The sequence below is a fragment of the Agelaius phoeniceus genome, chromosome 5 (genome assembly GCF_051311805.1).
Source record: "Agelaius phoeniceus isolate bAgePho1 chromosome 5, bAgePho1.hap1, whole genome shotgun sequence".
In the NCBI taxonomy this organism is placed as follows: domain Eukaryota; kingdom Metazoa; phylum Chordata; class Aves; order Passeriformes; family Icteridae; genus Agelaius; species Agelaius phoeniceus.
The window spans coordinates 40,762,101-40,782,555 of NC_135269.1; the positions used below are offsets into that span (position 1 = coordinate 40,762,101).

Sequence of the window (20,455 nt, forward strand, 5' to 3'; positions counted from 1 at the left end):
CCACCCATAGGAGAATGCTAAAAAGAGGTGCTATTTAAAGTTCCTATGCCTAAGAATAACACCTTCCTGGGAAGGGACCAAAGGGGGCTGGGCTTAGTTGTTTGGTTTTTTTTTTGCAGCTGCTCTATGTTGTACTTCAACATGAAAATTCCTTCCACACAGAAAATGCTACAGTCTTAAACCTGTGTAAGGGGCAGTATTTGAAGTCATATGCAACCAAATGCAGCAGCAAAAGCACTAAAGAAAGCAAAGCTACTTGATTCTTTGTCCAAGCTTTACTATAGCTTCTAGAGTCAGTAAGAGCAAATGAGCTGAGTCAGAGAAGGAGAAAAAGAACACACACAGTTACCACTAATTAGTAATTACTTGTTCTTATTAGGTTAAGCAGCAAAATTAATACTCTAAGTTAAGTAACATATATGATTAAATCTGCTTAAGTCAGTGCCATCAGAACATCCATGCTGACTCAAATTTAATTTTTATATGCAAAAAACACTGCAAATAATCATAACTTATAATACTGTTGTCACTAAAAATGATAATGAAGAATCAATGTGTATGGTATACTGCTTTTACTCACATTTTCTCAGCTTTCTCAATGTTTCTGCTGCAGAAATCCAGCCTGATGACAATCTCTGCCTTTTTATGAACCATTTCATTGTAATCATCCTTGATTATTTCACTAAAAAAGTGAAGCATTAGTCTATAAGTATAAAGTAATGAATAAAACTATTCAACTGCCATCCTACCAGCAATCAGTAATACAGTAATATACCTGCAGCAATAATTGCCAGGAGGAATTGTTTTCAGTTAGAGATGCATTAACATAATCCTCATATAAAAATACCTTGTGCAAGCTGTTCAATTCCATCTGCATGTTACCAGAAGTTAGACTTAAATTATACACAGAAAAAAAAAAATTTGCAAACACCTTAACTTTAATTATTTTTAAAAAAATTTATTTCCCTAATGACAGGAAAAAGGAAGAAATTCAGTCTATCCTTACTCAAGGATAAACAAAACCTCCCAAGATATCAAGAGATGACAGAATTATGTATTGATAATCAAGGCATATCTCAATTAAAAGAAAAAAAAGCATAATGAAATGCAGTCAATTGCTTACATCAGCCATCGAATTCCTTTTCTCATCAGCTCCTGGTAAAGTAGCAAAGAACTGGCAACTCTACAGGCATAACATACAATACCTGTCACTGCCTGAAGGAAAAAAACCCAGCATAAGTACTGATCTGGCATTCTCTTAACAATTGCTTCAAGACAATACATCACAACAAAGCAACACAGACTAATAAAAGAAAGCAACATGAGGATGGTAGTTTAAAATGTGCAACTTGGCCTAAGCTTTGCTCAGGTAACAACCAAACAGCCATTATGAAGGCAGAGCTAACATGGGTTTTCCAGTTATGCTAAAACACCTATTAGGGATGAAAACAATCTCACAAACAAAAATGATGCAACTTACTATTTCTGTCAAAGTTACAAGTACATTTCTTCAATATTTTAGGAATCAAGCACATACACTAAAAGGAACTTGCAAAAACTGACCCTTTTTTAAATTCTAAGGCTAGAGACTCTCTTAATTTACCCAATTCCACTTACAAGATTGCTGCATTATTTAGAATTGAGAATAAAGTTTCAGATATTATAATTTACAATACTTTAAATAATTAGTATCAACTGACGCTTTTCTGTTTATTAATTTTCAAGATTACTGGTATTTAAAGAGGCATACATTTTCAGCACTACCATGTCTGAATAAAAGGCTCCTCAGCAGTCAGTATTTCACATGTATAAGTGGTCATGACAAAGCCAAGTATGGCTGCACATACATTCAGGAGTTTTAGAAAAACAACCAAAACAATGCAACATCCTTGACTTGTCTCCCACAGATTCTGAAAGTTTCTAAGAGGCAACAGAAATTCCACCCTTCTGCAGAGTCCTACAGACTCCTCTCTATCGAGCAAGAGTTATTTTTCTAATGTTAAATTTTGTACCATTAGAAGATATGAAGCCTCTAACTCACTTCAGGTCTACACAGTGTAAGGCTCCTTTCCCCACCAGCACTGAATTATACAGTAGCAGAGCATTTTGAATTTAGAAGACTGGACTTTGGGTTTGGTTTTAAAAAAAAACCCCAAACCATATTTTGCATACAAAAGTACAGGTTTAATATACTTTTAGATCTTTTGTTAATAAATATATTTTTATCAGTCACTATCCTCATTAGCATTCTAAAATAGTTTTATAAACATTATTAATTTGAAAATTAAGTAGTTTTCATTTCAGTATCATTATCCATATATATTATTTAAAATGGTAATTACTCACTTTAGCCATACTGGCATCCCCATCCAAATCGTAACGTTGATGTACTTTAGGAAGTAAAACTGAAACATAAAACAAGTGTCTGTATTTCATTATTTTTGAGAAGAGACTTCAAAAGTTCAGATTGTTTTCCCTCCCCACCCTGTACACTGTTTTTATGCCTTTTAATATCATGTGCTTCTCGTGCACTCCTCTAAAACCAGCCTTTGTCTTAACTGTTTTAAATAACTTGGTATCTTCAGCAAATTGTCCTTCCTTTTCCAGACTCACTTCTGAACATGCTGCACGGCACAGAATTCATGCAGGTCTCCACTTGCAACCTCTCTCCATGGAGAGAGCCAACTGTTTCTCTCTGTTCTTCAGCACCACGTTTGCCCACATAGGAGACCATTCCCTTCTCAACACATGGCTGCTTATTTTCACTAAGGCTCTTTAAGGGTAGCACTTCACCAGCCTCAGGCAGCCCCTACCACCTGAATCTCCTTTGTTCTCATGCTCACTGCCTCCTTCAGAAAGCTCTGTGACACAATATAAAGGCCCTGTTGATCCTTCCACAAACAGTTCTCCCTACCCACACTCTTTACCTCTGTGGGAGTGCCAGCTGGCCAGAGCAGTCAGTATTTAGGACATACTGACAAAAGCAACACTGACCTCTCAACTGCAGCCATGTCCTGCTGCTCATCGTTTATTAAAAAGGGGCTCGGGCATAGGCCTCTCTAAAAGCCTCACAATGATAAATGGAAATTCAAAACTTTAATTTCTTTTTTTCCCCCCTGTTATAGTATTACCTTATCTTCTGAGCAAATGTACATTGCAAAGACCTCCTCTGTTAACTGAAAGGCTAACCACATTCACAACAAATTAAAAAAAAAAAAAGTAAAACTTGACTTTCCACTTAGTGAATAATGGAACAAAAGAACCAGCTTTAGTTACTTTCTATAATGTTCCTTTCTACTTGTTTAAAGTGTCATGCTTCAAAAAGGTTCATAACTCTGTAAGAACCACTACATCTTAGCACACAAATGTTCAGGTTCAAAGGACTTGGAACATTACAAGCACCTACTGTTTCAGTAAAAATGTTCTGAATACTCAGCAGCTTTGAAAAATATTGGACTGCATACTTAGAACTTTAGATATCAACAAAAAATTTCCAACACTATTTTTAAGACATAACAGACATAAAACAATTATATTAAGTAACACAAACTATTTACAAAAGATAGCTGTGAGAAAAGGGAAATTACTTTCATATACCTTCTTCATAGATTAATCCAACAATGTTCACAGCCTCCCTGCTTACTACAAAGATAGGATTCTCCTCTGTTGTTCTGGGGAAGTGCTGTGCCAATCTGCCAGGCTCTATTACTAAGCGCCGACCTTCATATATCAGTTCTTGATTCTGAGATGGTATTTTTGTCTGTTTGTAGACCAACTCATGAAATATAGCAGCTCTATAAAACAAACAATATAATTGGTAGCAGTTAGACTCACGACAATAGTTCAGGAATTCAGATTTTGTATTATTTAAATAAAAATTGCTTTTATTTCTGATTAATTAAGAACTGGGTTTACACATAAAGCACTTGACTTTTAAGTAAAAAAACAGTAGCATGGTGCCTAAGACCCCAGGTTGCTGTGTTACAAAAATAAAAGCTATTTCCTGAAAAATATCAAACTTCCTTTCTACCTCTGATTATCTGCCAAAGCATGTTCTGTCTAAACAAAATTGCTCTGGTCTGAAGGTCAGTAAAAACAGGCAACACTAAATGAGGGGAAGGAAGCTTACTTAAGTTTTCTAAGGCATATCCTTTTCTTGAAAGGAGATGGATGGTCTCTCCAAAAGCAAAGTCTGGTGTTTTACATGTCAAAAAATTAAATTCGGCCAGTAAGCTAACAGATAGCCAGATTATTTCCTAAAACAGCAGTGATAAGGAAGAGCAAAGATGCTTTGGAATTTTATTTACAGCTATCAATAGATACAAGGATAAGAACTCATAATACCACCATACCTCTCTCCTCCAAAAAACCCCACCACAAAAGCCTACTTCCACAACAGCAACCAAAAACCAAACTAGCAAAACCTCCCACAAAGAAGAAATACCTTCAGTACAATAATGGGAGGCACCAGTTTGCCTCCTGTGCAGCACTAGTACACTATTGCTTCTTAATACTACAGCTAGTTTATAAATAATCACACATGTAAATAATAATAAAAATTAGAAGCAAGATTTCTCTGCAAAAACAGTATTTGGGCTCTCTCTCAAAAAAAGTGATGAATAGAAAACAAAAACTGAAGTGGGCAGAACTTTATTTACACATTCGATGAAATAACAGTATGTATCTGTGTATTAGAAATTAACATGTGCTCTGTATTATCTGTAACACAGCAGAGAAAAGTCATTTATGTTTGTACATCTTACAGCTTTTAACATCAGCACTTCATGGTCATGAAGTGAACCCCATACAAATCAGGATCCTAAACTGTACCAATTACCACTTCAGAACCCCTGTGAGAGTGGGTTACCACAGACAATGTGTGCATTTTGTATGCTTGAGGACATTATTTTTATTTTTGGTCAACATGCTTCTATATGCATTATGACTATGCAGGAGAATTGTGTCCTTTTAGTTCCTCAGATAAACTGCCAAGGAGGGGGTGCTGAATTTGCAATACTGGTGTCATGAGGTCACAGGTTACTGAATTTGTAACTGGTGATCTGAGGTCACAGTGCTGTTAGCCTGAACAAGAGTAAAGTAATGCAAACAGAGAGAGAGAGCACTTACGTGTTATAGTTGTGAATATAAACTTTGTGCAAGGTCATTTGCTGTAATGAAAAGATGTGGATTGTTATTCGGTGCAGTATGTCACTCGTCTCTGCAAAAAACTGGTCAAATCCCCAGCATTTCTCCTGGTCTGCTTCAAGAATATTTGCAAGGACAGGTGTGAGCAGTACTTGCAGACCCCTAGAAGACACCAGGAAGAGATGAGACAACTTGGTTCTACTTGGAATGTTTTATCTTGCAACCAATCACAATAATTCATTTGACTTGTCTCATGCATACACATCTATTATCCCTTAAAGAATATGTCAGTGCCTTTTTTCCTACACTGAGTAACAAAATGTTCAAAGGCAATGTCTATTGTTTTTCATTAATACATGTACTTTAAATCTTTCCTTTTCAGGCTTAACTATCAAAATTTTTTTTTTGGTATTTGAGAAATTTCAGTCACATGGCAAAAATTACATAAAATTTACTAAGTCTACATTGTAGAGCTGAGGCCACTTTCTACCACTCCAGCAGCATTATACCCAGCTCACCCCACACACCACAGTGTATCATTTTGAAGGAAGATACCATCAGCTACTATTTGCTGGTGGTGATGCTTGTGTGAGCACACTATGTTGCTTTCAATCAAAATCAGCTGGATTAGCAAAGACTCATTATTTAAACTGTCAACACTAAGAATTCATCCTGATTGAGGGGCTAAATAAGTGCTCTACACATGCAGCTTCAAAAAAACCTGTGTACCCATTGCCTTTAGTTACTATTCTAGGAGAAAGGTAATCTTAAATTTCTTGCATTTCTGCCTTGAGCATATGAATGGTAAGGAACTTTATGGATCCCACTTGTTGCATTTCCATGAACAACTTGTCTGAAATTTTAACATTATGTACACATCAAGCCTGAATCCAGCAGTAGAACTGGTAGCATTCTGGAGCAAGCTGCAGTGGCTTGCAAGCACACTGCTGACTGCATTAGAGGTCAGTGGATGCTGTGCTCAAACTCACTTTAGTACTAAACTTTGAATACTGTTTGAATACTACTTAAAAGGATTACTGTGAGCAGATGCTTAACGAGAAAAAATCTCCTTCCTTTATAATTTCAAGCAGTTCAATTGTCCAGAATAAGCAGAGGAACAAATGAGCAGTATCATGAAAAACACATACAAATTGCAAATTCTGCACATTCTAAACTAATGAATTCATATAAACCAAACTTTGACTCTATGCCCTTTAAGGATGTACATATTTGGCTTTCAAAAAGGTTTGTTTCTACAGTCTCTTCATAGAACAACTTATTTCCTCCTTTACCATGCAAGATTAGTAACTTTAAAGTACGGAAGAAGTCTCAGGAAGAAAAATGGGTAAGTGGGTTATGGGAGGTGTTTTCAAAGTCACACCAAAATTAGATCTTCCATGGCTCTTTCTACTGAATATTATGGACATATGAAGCAAAAATATTATGATAAAATTGAAAAGATACAAGTATGTAAAATTTATTAAAATGCACTGTTGTGACCTTTTTCCTAGCAAAAAGTAAGCCTCTGAATTGTCTTTGCTTATAATTTCCTTCCTACTGCATAATCTTTGTCACATCTGAAGTCACATTCTTGCAAGAAATGAGGGCCATCAAAGTTATTGATTCTTCATTCCTGAGGGTGGAAAAAATGCAGTACTAGTATTTCTTCTCAAACCACATCAGATGTGCTCATTTGTAAATTAGCAATCATAAAACTATTTGGACAGATGGGAAGAAAAAAAACACTTGATAACCAAATATCAGACTGTACTGATGTACTGAAGAGTTCAAAGAAAAAATTGCATCAAACCTCTGCTCCAAAGACCCAGTCCTAGAAAATAACTGGAAAAGCCCAATCAAGTGGCATTGAAACACTTTGTGAGCATTTGTAAGTTCAAACTTACTTTGAAAGGCTACAGGAAACGGGCATCTCCCAACTCCACTCAATAGGTCCATTTTCTGCTTTCTGTATTCCAGAAATAGCACCAGAAGGCTTTCCAGTGATTATTTTATACCTGCAATACATGACAAAAATGATGGAAACTTCAACTACTACCTCTTATACATACATAGGTTAAGTAATTAATCCTCAAAGGGGCAGAAAAAATGCAAATTTAAATGACAGGCTGGCCTAAATTTGTAGATGGTGCAAAAATTCCAAAACTTCACTTACAAGCTGACAGAGCAGTGCTAAAAGAGTAAGAACAAAAAGCTATGCTGGAGAAGCAATTTTGTCTACCTCAGCCTTGGGGAAAACTTCTGGAGATATTTCCAACATACTGAAGGAAACCAAAGGTTTTCACAAGAATTAATGAATCAAAGTCAATTTAGCTCAATTTACACATTAACATGCTAACTTCAAGCATGTTCCACAGCCATAGACAACATTTAGCCACCACAAAGTGGCTCGGGCATAGAGAAGGAACATCCAGAAATCTGGACACAATTTGGCATTGTTTAACTTTGTATTGCACAGGCAAGTATTTCTCAAATTTTTCAAGAAACGAAATGAGGATCAATAGACTTGTTGCAACAGAATATTTCAGTTGTGCTTTCTTTTTCTGGAGGACAAGATGTATACAAAACATCTCTCAAGCAGCTACAAGAATTCTTATGTGAAAAAAATCATAAGATGGAAAATTTCTTCAACTAAGAAAACTGGAGTCGGTTTTACATGGAGTATCAGAACAGCGATGGTATTGATGTGTTAGAGGTTCCAAGTACCACCTTGCTTTATTCTTAAAGTGCAACACACAGAAAAACAAAATAGAACCGGACTAAGATGAAACAGGAATCTAATACAATCGTCACATCATAGGCATATCTTCTGTTTTCCATTCAGGAGCCATCCCTGTTATCTGCAGCTGCAATTCCATAACTGTACTACCCAAATGTCAGTCTCATTGGTAGTGCACTCATTTAAATGCTTAATTCAGATCTTAAGGTGCCACACAGTAAAATCTTTGTTGAAGCAGAATGCTTCTACTGATTTTGGCTGGGATAGAGTTAAGTTCCTTCATAGTAGTGTATGGTACCATGTTTTGGATTTGTGACCCAAACAGTGTCAATAACACAGACATGTTTCACCATTGCTGAGCAGCACTTACACAGCATCATGGCCTCTTCTACTTTTCTACTGCCCTACCAGCAAGTAGGCTGGGGCCAGGCAAGAAGTTCAAAGGGGATACAGGAGGACAGCTGATCCAAGGGATATTCCACACCATATTGCTCAGCAACAGAAGCTAAGGAGGAGGGGGGGGAAGAATTTGCCAGGGTGGCATTTGGTCAGGGACTGACTGTGCATCAGGTGGCTGCTCATGAGCAACTGGGGATTTTTCTGCATTGCTTGTGTTCCTTGGTTTTGTTTCCCTTTGGGTTTAAGAGCAAGGGCTGCTGTTTCTTGTGGAGTTTTTTTTACTTATTAAACTGTCTTTACATCAACCTATGAGTTTTTTCACTTTCACCCTTACAATTTTCTCCCCCATGCCACTACAGAGAAGTGAGTGAAGAGCTCTGTAATGTTCAGCTGCCTGCTGGGGCCATACCACAACAAGAGAGTGTTTTTCCTTTCATATTTTCACTGTTTTAAAGTTTTTCTATATGTGTGTAGGATTCCTTGGTAAAAAGCATTTCAAGTGCTGATTTGATTTACCAACAGATAAAACTCTCCTTCTAAATTACCTACATCACTTCCTTGTTCCTACGAGGTCCCTCAAAAGGTCGGAAAGGCAAACTCCCCGTTGCAGCATGGTAAAAGGTCACCCCTATGCTCCACAGATCAACTGTTGCTCCGTACTTCTTCTGATGCTCTTTTCTCAAAACTGCTCGCTCATACATATCAGGATGCTAAAGAGAGAAAAAAAAAAAGTTACAATTGCTTTATGAAGCTTTATAAAGAAAAAAACCCAATCTATCCTTTCACAGCAAGGTAATTTGTCAGTCTAAACTTTCAGTTCTTTAAAAAAGAAAAGCTTGCTTGTATCATAGAAGTTGCTTAGGCTATTCTGACAAACAGCACTATATTCCTAAGTATCACTGTTGCTTTTATTAAAAGCTTTGCAAAAAATATTTTAAAATTCAGCTGGAGAGTGACTACTAGTATAAAAGATCACTAAAAAAGAGAAGAAATTCAGTATTCCTCCTGATGATTTTGAAACAACAGAAACTAAAAGGAAAAAAGATCCATAGCGGAGGAGAGTATCAGCTGTGATTCACATGTGGGAAAACATAGCAGGAAGAAAATCATACTAACATGCTTGTCTCAATACTTCTCTACCTGCCTCTCTTTGGTTAGCCAAGGTTTCACATGAATCTTAACCACACCTAATGTCATCCAAGTAGCTCAAATACAAATTAAAACATCTACAGAGATAAAGGCAAATATATTCATAACTAAAGTATATTGTTCCTCCTTTCACACAAGGCAACAGTTAAAGCTGGACCTGGAAATTATTTCAAGGCTGATGTATTTACACCAGCAGAAGATGGCATCACCCAAGGTGAAACAGTCCAGTGGAAAGTTATAAAAACAATTGTAATAAAAAGGTTTAAATACTAATTCCCAACAACCTGACCTTGATCGATTCAACTATAATCATGAACGGCCTCAGGCTTCAAACATTTCTTCAACAGAAAATTAAATCATATGGTCTTACTAAATACTCTTCTGTGCCATAGAGAGAAACAAATTGTTCATCATCTTCAAGTTCTCTTGCTGCACCAAAATCTGTAAGTTTGTAAACAGACTGCCCATCTTCACCTATAACACGCATTATATTGCCTGGCTTGATGTCACGGTGCACTATTCCATTCTCACGGAGATGATTCATCCCAGCCACTTCAATTGAAAAAACAAATACAGAATTCATGTACACACTGTGACACACTCTGTGCAAACACTGAATTGTAACTGACACTAGGAAGACACGCTTATGTTCTCATTGGGAAATGGGAATGAGAAGGGACACATAATTAACAGAAAGACCATGACCACAGATTGCTTTTTTTTCTTCCCAGCAGCTAAAGTAAACAGCTAACAGCTAACAGTAAACAGCTAAATTACAGCATTTCTTGCCCTCAGTAACCTCTCTCCCATAAAGTAAATTTTATAGCAGGTAAACAAAGATAAACCATATTATTTTTCTAATTAACTCTTCTGAAATTATCACTAGAAGTCTGTTCAATATGTGAAAAGTAATCTTGAAATAAAGAAAAAAATACATCAATACTTTGCACAGAAATGGCTTCTTAATGCAGATACCTATACCAACATAGATATAAATATATGATTCCATATGACCATATTAATTTGTTCAATTAGTTGACAGTCATATAAATTTGTCTCTTGCTGTTTCAAGGTAAATAGAACAAGTATGAGATTGTTTCAGTCAACAAATTAGACCAAAGAACTAAGTCTACATACCCACATCTCTCAAAACAATTAAGAATTCAGACTCTGGCAAACCAAAGGCATTAGACGGCTCCTCTAAAACTGTGTACAAACTCCCACATGGACAAAATTCCATAACTAGTACTTTGTGTCTAGTAGTTGTCTGAAAAAAAAAATCAAAAGGAGATTAAGAATCTGACTATTGTGACACCAATGTCAGAATTACCTATAACCACAAGACCTTACTTACAAAAAAGAAAAGTAAAATCTATAGTTATATCATAATTTCCATTCTGGTGATCTTCAAAAGAAGTGCAGGTGGATTTTTGTAATGTTTTACGTATTCCAACTTGGAGAGGGGAAAATAAGAAAGCCTCAAGTTCTAGGCATTAGCAGGTTGACAGCAGCATTGACAGGTGGACAAGCGAGAAACTACACACCGTAAATGCTGAGAATATCAACTGTCCTTCTTTACTCTTTACTCATCTCATCACCTGGATCATTTAAACTCAAGAGTCTCAGTTTCAGTTCAGCTGCTCCAATTTATACTATTATACTACTGTATAGTAGTATCCTATGTCATCATTTTAGTTGGTTGAAAAAGAAAAGCATAAAATTGTCAGGATTACTGAAACACCTTCAACTATAAACAGTTCCCTTATTCAACTATTAAATATTAGTACATGTAGATACCTTAAAAATCCTAAATCAAGATAAAACTTAGGACAGGTGGCTTCTCAAGATAAGATTCATTACTTGAGCCTACACACTGAAGATGTTTCACCTACTGAAAGCAAACATATTCTTTCTTACAGCAACAACAACAACAAAGAAGAAAGAAAACCAAAATATGGTGGTGGTTGGGTGGGAGTATTTGTATCACCATGTATGTTACCAGTCTTTAAAAATGCAACTGTACACTTTATGGTTGTGGATAAAACAAAAAACCAGTTGCTGCAGTTACTTCCATGCATCTCAGATCACAAACACAATTCATTACCTCTTCCTCAATGGCAAACAATTTGACAATGTTCTTATGATTTAGTTTCTTCAATACTTCAAACTCTCGCATCTGAACATCCACAGGACGAAGGAAACTTATACTGTTAAATACTTTGACAGCGTATAAATCCCCAGTTTTCTGTTGAAAACAAACAAACTACTCATCAAACAGAAGCAAAAAATTGTAAATGAACACATAGACATTATCCAAGCATTTTCAGATTTTCTATTGTACATGCGAGTATAACCAGACTAGAAATATTTCAAAATACTACTTTGTGCTAAGGTGGAAATAAAGATTCTGCTAAAAAAATAAAATTGCATTAGTTTAATATAGATTAGAAGCAAAGAGACTAGCTGAAAGGAAACTCATTAGGTCACAAAACCTAAGAGTTCTTAAAAAAGAGAACTGTTAGTATAACAAAGGCTACACATTTAAAAATTACTCCTAAACTTAGCTGAAAAATATTTTTTCGTGGCAAGAGTTACTTGCACTAATCAATGCAATGAGAGGCATGCACATACTTGGCTTACTTAAGTTAAAAGACAATTTCTGGTAGCTGAATATTGCTCTCTTCTTTCCTTACTGTTCTGTTTATACTGATAAACCAGTATTTTGTTTTTTCAAAGGCAGTTTTGAGCACTACATGCCACTCATGTAAAATCCTGAAGCAGTTCAAACCCACATAATAAGTGTCAGGAGCACAATCAGGAGCTTAATCAGATTTAAGTTCTCCAGAGGGACTAAGTCTCAACTTACTCAGGCAACAACAGCACCAGCTGGAAGTGCAACTCCTGTCCCTCTCAGGGCAAAGCATCTTCCTGTGCCCACTCTAGGAATAAGCTTGCACTAGCAGCTGGTGCAACAGATTATTTCTAAGGACACAGCCTTGCTGTGCTCAGACAAGGTGTGCTTTGCAGCAGCACACTCACGTGCACTACTGATGCCCAGGTAAAAGCTTTCTCCCATTGACAATGAGCTGCAGGTCACAGGCTCAGACTAGTGAGGGTGATCACAGGTGCAACCATGGTTTACAGGGGAATCATTCTGTGCTGAAATTCACCTACCCAGAAAAGCACACTAACTACTAAACTATTGCGTAATGCTGTTTCACACTTGTATGTGGAACACAGAAACGCTGTATCTTACAAATCACTTTGTACTGATTTCACACAGACTATCATTACTGTAAGGCAACTTTCACAACTATACTTATCTTTGCTTTGTCAGACATATTGTGAAATTCATAGGAACAAATGACATACACAAGTAAGGTCCTCTTAGCCCCTCACTCAGGTTGCAACATACACTGCAGTGTATCATTTGCACAGCAAAAAAATTACTATTTTGCACTGATTACTCAAGGCACGTCACCAAGAAGACATAGAAAAAGCACTGACTTACAGGTAACAACTAACAACAGCTTCATCCACTAGAATAAGAACATTTCATGTAAAAAAAAAAAAAAAAAAATCACCAGAACAGGTTTTAAAAGAACAGATAAAAACCAAAGAAAAGACAGTTTAACAAGGATATATCTAATAGGATCATGTAATAGAAACTGGAAAGTCATTTGTTTCTATTCATATTCTTGAATAAGGTTTATTTATTTGGTAAAAATGAAGAAAAAGGAATGAAGAATTACTAACATATTTTACAAGGAAAAATAATGCAACATTAAGAACAAATCCTTAGAAATCTAACTACAGAACTCTAATTCAATGGACAAATACTAAAAATTAAAAACTAAGCATGAATAATTACACAGATACATTTGCTTTAGGCCTAAATCTTGAACTTTTATTGTTGATTTCATGATGTTACTTGCACATGAAAATTCCTCACAAACCTTCTGTCGCCCTCGGAAAACATTTGCAGTCGCTCCCTGTCCCAGAATGTCAGACAACAGCCAGAGGTAATTTGAAGTGCTCTGCATCTTTGCTCTTTGATCAGATAGTTTTCTTTTTCACCTTAAAACAGAAGGTTCAATACACTGAATTACAATTTAGTAAAATACATGACTTATTTAAATTAGAAGGAAATATAAATGTCCAAACCCCAACGACATGTAGAATGAAGAACAACCAAGTAGAGGAACTAGAAGTGAAATATGGAAACAAAAATAAGCCAAACAATCAAAACTAATGCCATTGACACAACACCTCTCTGCATTTAAGGTCTGTATTCCCCAGACTTTGTTTGAAAGATCAATTGGAAAGGTGAAAATCTTATAATCTCTTTACATGGTGTTGAAATGATCAAGTAACAAAATATATAGAAAAGAGGCAAAAACACATGCACAAGGTCTTCTAAAGGTAAGCAAGACCTGTAACTGAATTCCATTATTCTGTACATATGACAAAGAACAAACATTAGAGATGATGTTAGATATCTATACAGATATTTTACATCACTTTGGCTCTGGAAGTTGCATTTCAGTAGAACCGTAAAGGAGATGGACTAACAACACATAAAAAACTACTTTTACATGAGCTTGAAAAAAGCTACAATTGACAGAAGCATTTACATCCACTAGCTGGAACCAGCAATTACTACTGAAAGAAATTAAGAGACATTTCTCTCATTTGTAAAAGTTCATATTGCGTATGTCACATCTACAGAATTTCCCCACCCTTCCTGAAATACGAACTGTCAAATACTCAGTCTACACAGATTCACATGAAAGAGGAATAAAGTTTGATTAAATTAAAATTACTAACATAAAATAGAACATTAGAACTGCCACATTTTCCTGTTTGCCAAAACAGCAGGAGCTGCAGGTGAATACCCTTAACTTTTTGGTTTAATTAACACACTGATTTTGCCATTAAACCTAGGAAAAGGCTCTAAAATCAAAGATGGAGCTTGCCTAACCTAAAGAATCTCAAGAGCAAAATGGCAACTGGACTAGGGAAGTTCCTACAGTGTTGGTCTTAGCTCAGCTTGGCAGGGGACGCTGCATGTTACTTGCGCGTGATACCTGACAGGAAACTGCTGACTGATACTCAGAGTAAGAAGCCTTTCCTGTAACTGCTGAAGAAGAGGCATGCCAGAATGTCCTGTATCTGCTACCAGAAGTGGCACTTTCTGAGCTCCCTGGTGCACAGGAGCCGCACCGTGCGCGCCCAGGAGAGCGGGGGGAGCCGCAAGCAGCGCCGCTCTCCCGGCCCGCCCCGGCAGCGGCCGGAGCACTCGGCCCGCCCTGCTCCCGTCCCACCGCGCCCCGTGCAGACCGCACACGGGCTCTGAGCGCACTCCTCTCTCTGCCTGCAGTGACCGCAGACGGCACACTTTCCTTTAGCTGCTCGCTCGTGTGAGATGGGGAGCTTCTTGCAAAGCTGCCCCAAAACATCCATGCAGCATACAGAATGCAAAGACACAAAGCAAAGACCTGACATTACTCCACAGTTAATTGAGAGTCACGCAGCAATGCCATCTGCAAAATTTGACAAAGTTCTTAATGCCTCTGGAAGGGACAAAAGGTTTTATGTCAAATCTAGACAACAAAAAAACCCCAAACCCTAACACCACATTCCCAACCCTGACAATTCTTGGTTAACGCTGATAAGACAATTTGCAGTAGTAGGATAAGATGACTTCTCCCATCAAGCAATTACTGTAGATGCCAATGATCTCTCTACAATGCAGGCACAGAAGGTACAGAAGAGAGGATGCAAAGAAATAATGCACAGCCTGCTCTGCAAACCATCTGTAAAATCTTCAAGTTAAAACATTCCTCTCATAATTAAACTCCTGCTTCTAACAGGCCAGCTGGCACGTTACCAGCAAGCATGGATTTTGTGATTTACTTCAAAACAACATTCATAGACTCATAGCAAGACACAGAAACATAACAAATCCTTTCTAATCAGACTGAAAGCACACAGAAATTCTCCATCAAAATCTATTCAAATAAAAACCAAAATTAGCAGCCCATTAATAGACTGAATGATTATATTTCCCAAAATAATAAAGATGAGGTAGCTTATGTACAAGATCAGCTCTTTTTCTTTACAGTCTTAATCTATAATTAAATATGCACAAAGGTCAATGGATGAAAAAACAAAAGAACATGACTGCAACAGATGATCTTCAGTATCATTCAGTGGATATCAGAAAGTCATTTAATGGATTCTCAAAGTCTCAGGTTTTTTCACTCTTAAAACAAAATATAGATATAAATATAGCAATATTAATCCCATGGTACATATTACGTGGCAAAACAAAGTCAGTATTGCACTATTACCCTTTTTTGTTAAAAGAGTACACTCTTTTTGGCAGTCTTCACGTCTAAGGAATAAAGTCTCATTCAGCTTTAACCTTCAAATTATAACAATTAGATCGATTAACATGTTAGGCCTCCTTTAATACTTTGTGTTCTCTGACAAAGTCATAACTGATCTTTGCTAAATACTCAGCATCTCAAGTTTTCTCTTCATTTCTTCCACTATATTTCTAAATCAAGGTACTAAGGGTTTCCTATTAAAATAATAATAGAGAAAAAAATTTAAAAAGGCTCTATGATTTATCCTGTCACTAGACTTAATGCTGAACTTGCTATTTCTTCACATCTCACTTATGGTCACTAAGTCTGGTATTAGATGAGTCAAAAGCTCCTCACATACATCTAAAGAAATCTCTCCAGCTTGCAGTTTGATTTATTATCCCCCATGATTCATTAGCATTTCAGGGGCTTGGGGTCTGCTTTTTAGGTGTTTTTATTGAAGATTTTTCTGCTTCTGGTCATGCTACTACTCTTTTGATCTACCAGCAGAGGGGATTGTAACAAAAAAGACTGCATTGCTAATGCAGTTTTTTTTAAACTTCCAATGCTTTGAAGCAGGAGTACTGCCAGCTCCTAACTAACAGGAAGGAATTTTCTGCTACCTCAGGCACACGGGATAAGCACACAAAGCAGGTATGGCTCCCCTGTTGACAGCTGCAATATACAACTTCACCAGGCAAGCAGGGACAGATGATGAAGTTTAAGTGATGGCACTTTCTGCTTACAGGCAAGATCCTGTATGCCACCAAAGCCAACAGACAAGGTGCTGAGGTTCCAGGTAAATGTTATTCACAGCCTTTTAACTATTAACGTTCGATACTTCCCTGTATGCCCTCTCTCAAGGCTTAGAAAATAAGGTTCTCCCCCTAAAGCTCCTGCTTCCTACCCCTGCTTTCTGCAGCTATAACCTCCTTAGGGGGTTTCCAGTCCAACAGCTGGCATTTCAGTCAGGGAAATACCCTGTCCTTGGCCACACAAGGAGCTGCTTGAACTCTAACAAAGACATACAGTGGCAAGCCTTGCTCCAGTGCTGCTCACCACCCCTACTCTAGGAATGTCCAACCCGTACTGCAGGTAGAGGACTCGGCCTGTGTGGGACTGCAGCTCCTGGAAACCAGCGGAGGGCCACGTCCTTCCCTCGGCGGGGAGGGGATAGGCACAGCACCGGGGCTCATCCCCACGGCAGGACAAGATTCCCGACGTGAAACTTTAACAACTCCTACAACCACAAAGGCGACGCCACCTCCTGAGTCACATTCACGGGGACAGAAGTCACCGAGACCGGGGTATGGGCCGGGCCCCGGGCACGCCGCAGAGGCCACGGGCCGGCCTCGCCTCATACCCCCCGGACTGGACGGCCGGGCCCGTCGCTACCTCGGGGCGTGCCGCCCGCGACCCGGCAGCTCCCGCGAAGGCCCCGCCACCGCCCCGGGAAACTGAAAGCACCGCGCCCGGCGGCTGCCGCCTCCCCTGGGCACCAGCGCGATGGCGGCGAGGGCACGCGGCCGGCGCAGCCCACCTCGGTTCGGCCCGGCCCTCCGCGGCCACCCCCGAGCCCGCCCTGGCCAGCCCAGCCCCGCAGCCCCACGCACCAGCCGCTCCCGCCGGCCTGCCCAGCGCCCCGGCCGCTTCCGGCTTCCTGCCGCGGCGCGGGGAGGCGGAGCGGGCCAGGCACCGCCCGGGCGGCGCGGCCGCCGCGCCCTCCCCGCCCGGCGGGGCCTGTGCGGGGCCCCCGCGCGTTGGGGGCCGAGGATGCGCCGCCGAGCCCTGAGACGATGGATCTCTAGACAGGAAAATACTGGGAACATGGGAAAGTGGGAGCGGGCTGTTGGATAAAAGTGTCACTCCGGGTGTTTTCGCTGGCGCGATGTTACCAGCGCTCGGAGCGTTTCCGGGGAGGGTTGCGTGCGGATTTTTTTGCTGCGTAATCGGTCCGGCGGAGGTTTCGCTTTCTCGGCTCCCCAGCCAGAGCCGCCTCTGCCCCCGCCCCAGCGCTGAGCCGGAGCTGTGGGACCCCCGCCTCCCCATGGCGGGCTCAAGGGATACCCGAGAGAAATGTCTTCCCACCCCATGTAATTTCTCTGTTTCGCCTCGTTAAAACCTCAGGAAATCGTGGCAATTCCCACATTCCCGCTCCCGCTTAGTTGTTACTGATACATTTTAAACCAAAGTTCTCGGCTGATTTATCCCTTGCTATGTGTTTTTGTCCGTCTGGTAATGTTGCTGTTCCAGTAAATGATCTGTATAATGAAATATTGATAGCTTTATAATTTATGCATAATGTAATCTGATCATAATTATAGTGGGAAAATACTGAAAAGATTTTTTTTTACCTTCCAAGACGATCCCTCTTTTGATGCTCTATATTTCCCAATCTAGGAAGCCTGTTCTCTTGAGGCACTGACAGCAGCCTCTTGCTCCCAGGCTTTCTTTGTTGTTACAATCTTACCTAAGTTTTATCAAAAGTTCAGACTTTCTCTGCTTCACTTTTTACAGGGCACTAAAGTTTTTCTGAAGCTCTCCCTAGTGAAACTGATAAATTGGTTGCAAGGTACTAAGGTACTAAGGTACTTTGATGCATTTATGGCCTTAATATAAATGCCTAATTTATGTTTCCCATTTGTTGGCATCTGAACTTTGCTTTATAATGTTATATTGTAGAGGGGATAGTTGCCTACTACATTTGTGTTCTGTCCTTGCATCTTTCAAAACATTTTGTCCAATTTAAGAATAGGAGAAAACTCACACAAAACAGGAAACTGCCATTGTAGTTTCATGCTAGAATTTTTTTACTTTGCTTCCATTTGTTTTTGACATACAAGTAAAACTTTTGGTGTTCCTCCCCTCTTTCGTATTTGGATTCTCATTCATGTTAACAAATTCAGCAGTCTGTAGCTGCACAGGCCTGAAAGCTGTGGAGAGCTAGGGATCTGCGTGCGGAAGATCTCGGGCTGTACGGGTAGATAAGAAGGCCCCCCTCACCCTGCAGCCTGACCTTTGCTCCGTACCTGGCCACACCCGGCCGGACGTGAGCAGAGGAAGTGACACAGACTGCCCAAGCCATAAATACCCCTGAGACCCCTCAATAAACGCCATTTGCTGTCCACCACATTGGTGTATGTAGCATTGGACCGAGTGACCCTGGGCTTTGGGTCACCGTGCCGGACCTCCCGAACCAGGTCGCCATGCCGTAACGGCAACATCTGGTGCCGAAACCCGGGAATTGCAGCGCCCAGAGTTCGGGATTTCGCCTGGACAGGGGACCAGCGGCTGCACAGCAGGCCTAGTGCAGCGGGGGGGACGCCCCCGGACCAGCGTGGACCATGGAAGCCATAGCGAAGGTCGTAACTCAGATGCATGCTCAATGGGGGATTGATTGTAAGGATTGGATCATTGGACGTCCCCAAAACTCATATGCCCCACTACCGGGAAAGAGAGAGAGGCCATCGAGCAACCCGACATCACCTGAGAAGCTCGCGCCATCAAAATTAAAGCAGCAATGGTATCTCTGTGTAATTTTGTTTCTAGGGTTAGTAGGCGGAGGACAAGCAGACACAAAACATTACCCTCACCAGCCATTCAGGTGGGTTCTACGCCATCTCTCAGGTGAGGGGGTCATCAAAGAAATTGTTACAGCCGACACGCCATCTTTCGAGTTCAGGTTAAAAGACATTTTTCCCATGCATACAGGGCACCCCAGATTTCAGGAGACAACAGTATTTGGGATGTACTGGTGCCCTGCTTCCAACCCAGGAAAAAGTTATTGTAATTACCCAGGGTATGGATATTGTGGATATTGGGGGTGTGAAACTATTGTGATAAGCAATAGATGGACACCTCAACAGCCTGATAAGTTCCTGCAAATTAAGTACACTCCACACGGCTGTATCGAACCAAAATATGACATGGATGGGTATGTGCTTATGCCCGGAGGCTTGAAACAGCACACTTGCACAGGTTATATAATGACAATCCTGCAGCCAACCCATGATGCCTGGGTCACAGGTAAAGTGTGGACAGCGTATGCTCATCTCTCTGGCCGTGGCATCTGGGCGAACATACAAATTATCAGACTCCCAGCTTCAATATCCCAATCAGTTGGACCCAGTCCGGTTCTAGTAATGAGTAGGCCCAGGGAAGATCGCAGCTAACGGTAGTTCTAGCTGCGAAACACAAAGGTCGAAACTAGCCTCCCCATCCGATCTCTTAACCAAACCAACCCTCTCCAGTCCATTCTTAAGTGTGTTAAATGCTACCTTCTTATTGTTAAACCAATCCAACCCGAACTTCACAGAATCATGCTGGTTATGCTATGATGCACAACCCCCTTTTTACGAAGGTGTTGCCTTCGATCTCCCATTCATCTTCTCAAAGTCAAACAATCCATGCCAATGCAGATGGGACACCCCCTGGAGAGGTATCACCCTAAGTCAGGTTACGGGCCAAGGCAAATGCTTTGGCAATGTAACCTTGGCAAAGCAGATGGGCAACATCTGCAAGGAATTCGTCAAACTTAAGGGAGGGAAGTTCCAGTGGGTGATCCCAGCTGCATCGGGAATGTGGGTCTGTCACGGATCTGGGGTAAGCCCATGTGTACTCCTTGACAAATTCGACCATTCTACTGACTTTTGTG

General features: G+C 39.9%; 1 protein-coding gene across 2 annotated transcripts in view; it reads right to left on the bottom strand.

Moving 5' to 3' along the window:
- The window catches only part of TBK1 (TANK binding kinase 1), a 28,339-nt gene extending 10,435 nt beyond the window's left edge, over nt 1-17,904 (bottom strand). For both annotated transcript variants that reach the window (XM_054630838.2, XM_054630841.2), the window contains exons 1-12: nt 17,415-17,904; nt 13,387-13,507; nt 11,535-11,675; nt 10,568-10,697; nt 9,801-9,982; nt 8,831-8,991; nt 7,050-7,160; nt 5,128-5,307; nt 3,598-3,794; nt 2,347-2,405; nt 1,124-1,215; nt 581-682 (exon numbers count right to left, since the gene is read on the bottom strand). In XM_054630838.2, the coding sequence (XP_054486813.1) occupies nt 581-682; nt 1,124-1,215; nt 2,347-2,405; nt 3,598-3,794; nt 5,128-5,307; nt 7,050-7,160; nt 8,831-8,991; nt 9,801-9,982; nt 10,568-10,697; nt 11,535-11,675; nt 13,387-13,473 (1,442 nt within the window). In that variant the 5' untranslated portion in view covers nt 13,474-13,507; nt 17,415-17,904. The remainder of the gene's footprint in view (nt 1-580; nt 683-1,123; nt 1,216-2,346; nt 2,406-3,597; nt 3,795-5,127; nt 5,308-7,049; nt 7,161-8,830; nt 8,992-9,800; nt 9,983-10,567; nt 10,698-11,534; nt 11,676-13,386; nt 13,508-17,414) is intronic.
- Between the last annotated feature and the right edge of the window lie 2,551 nt (nt 17,905-20,455).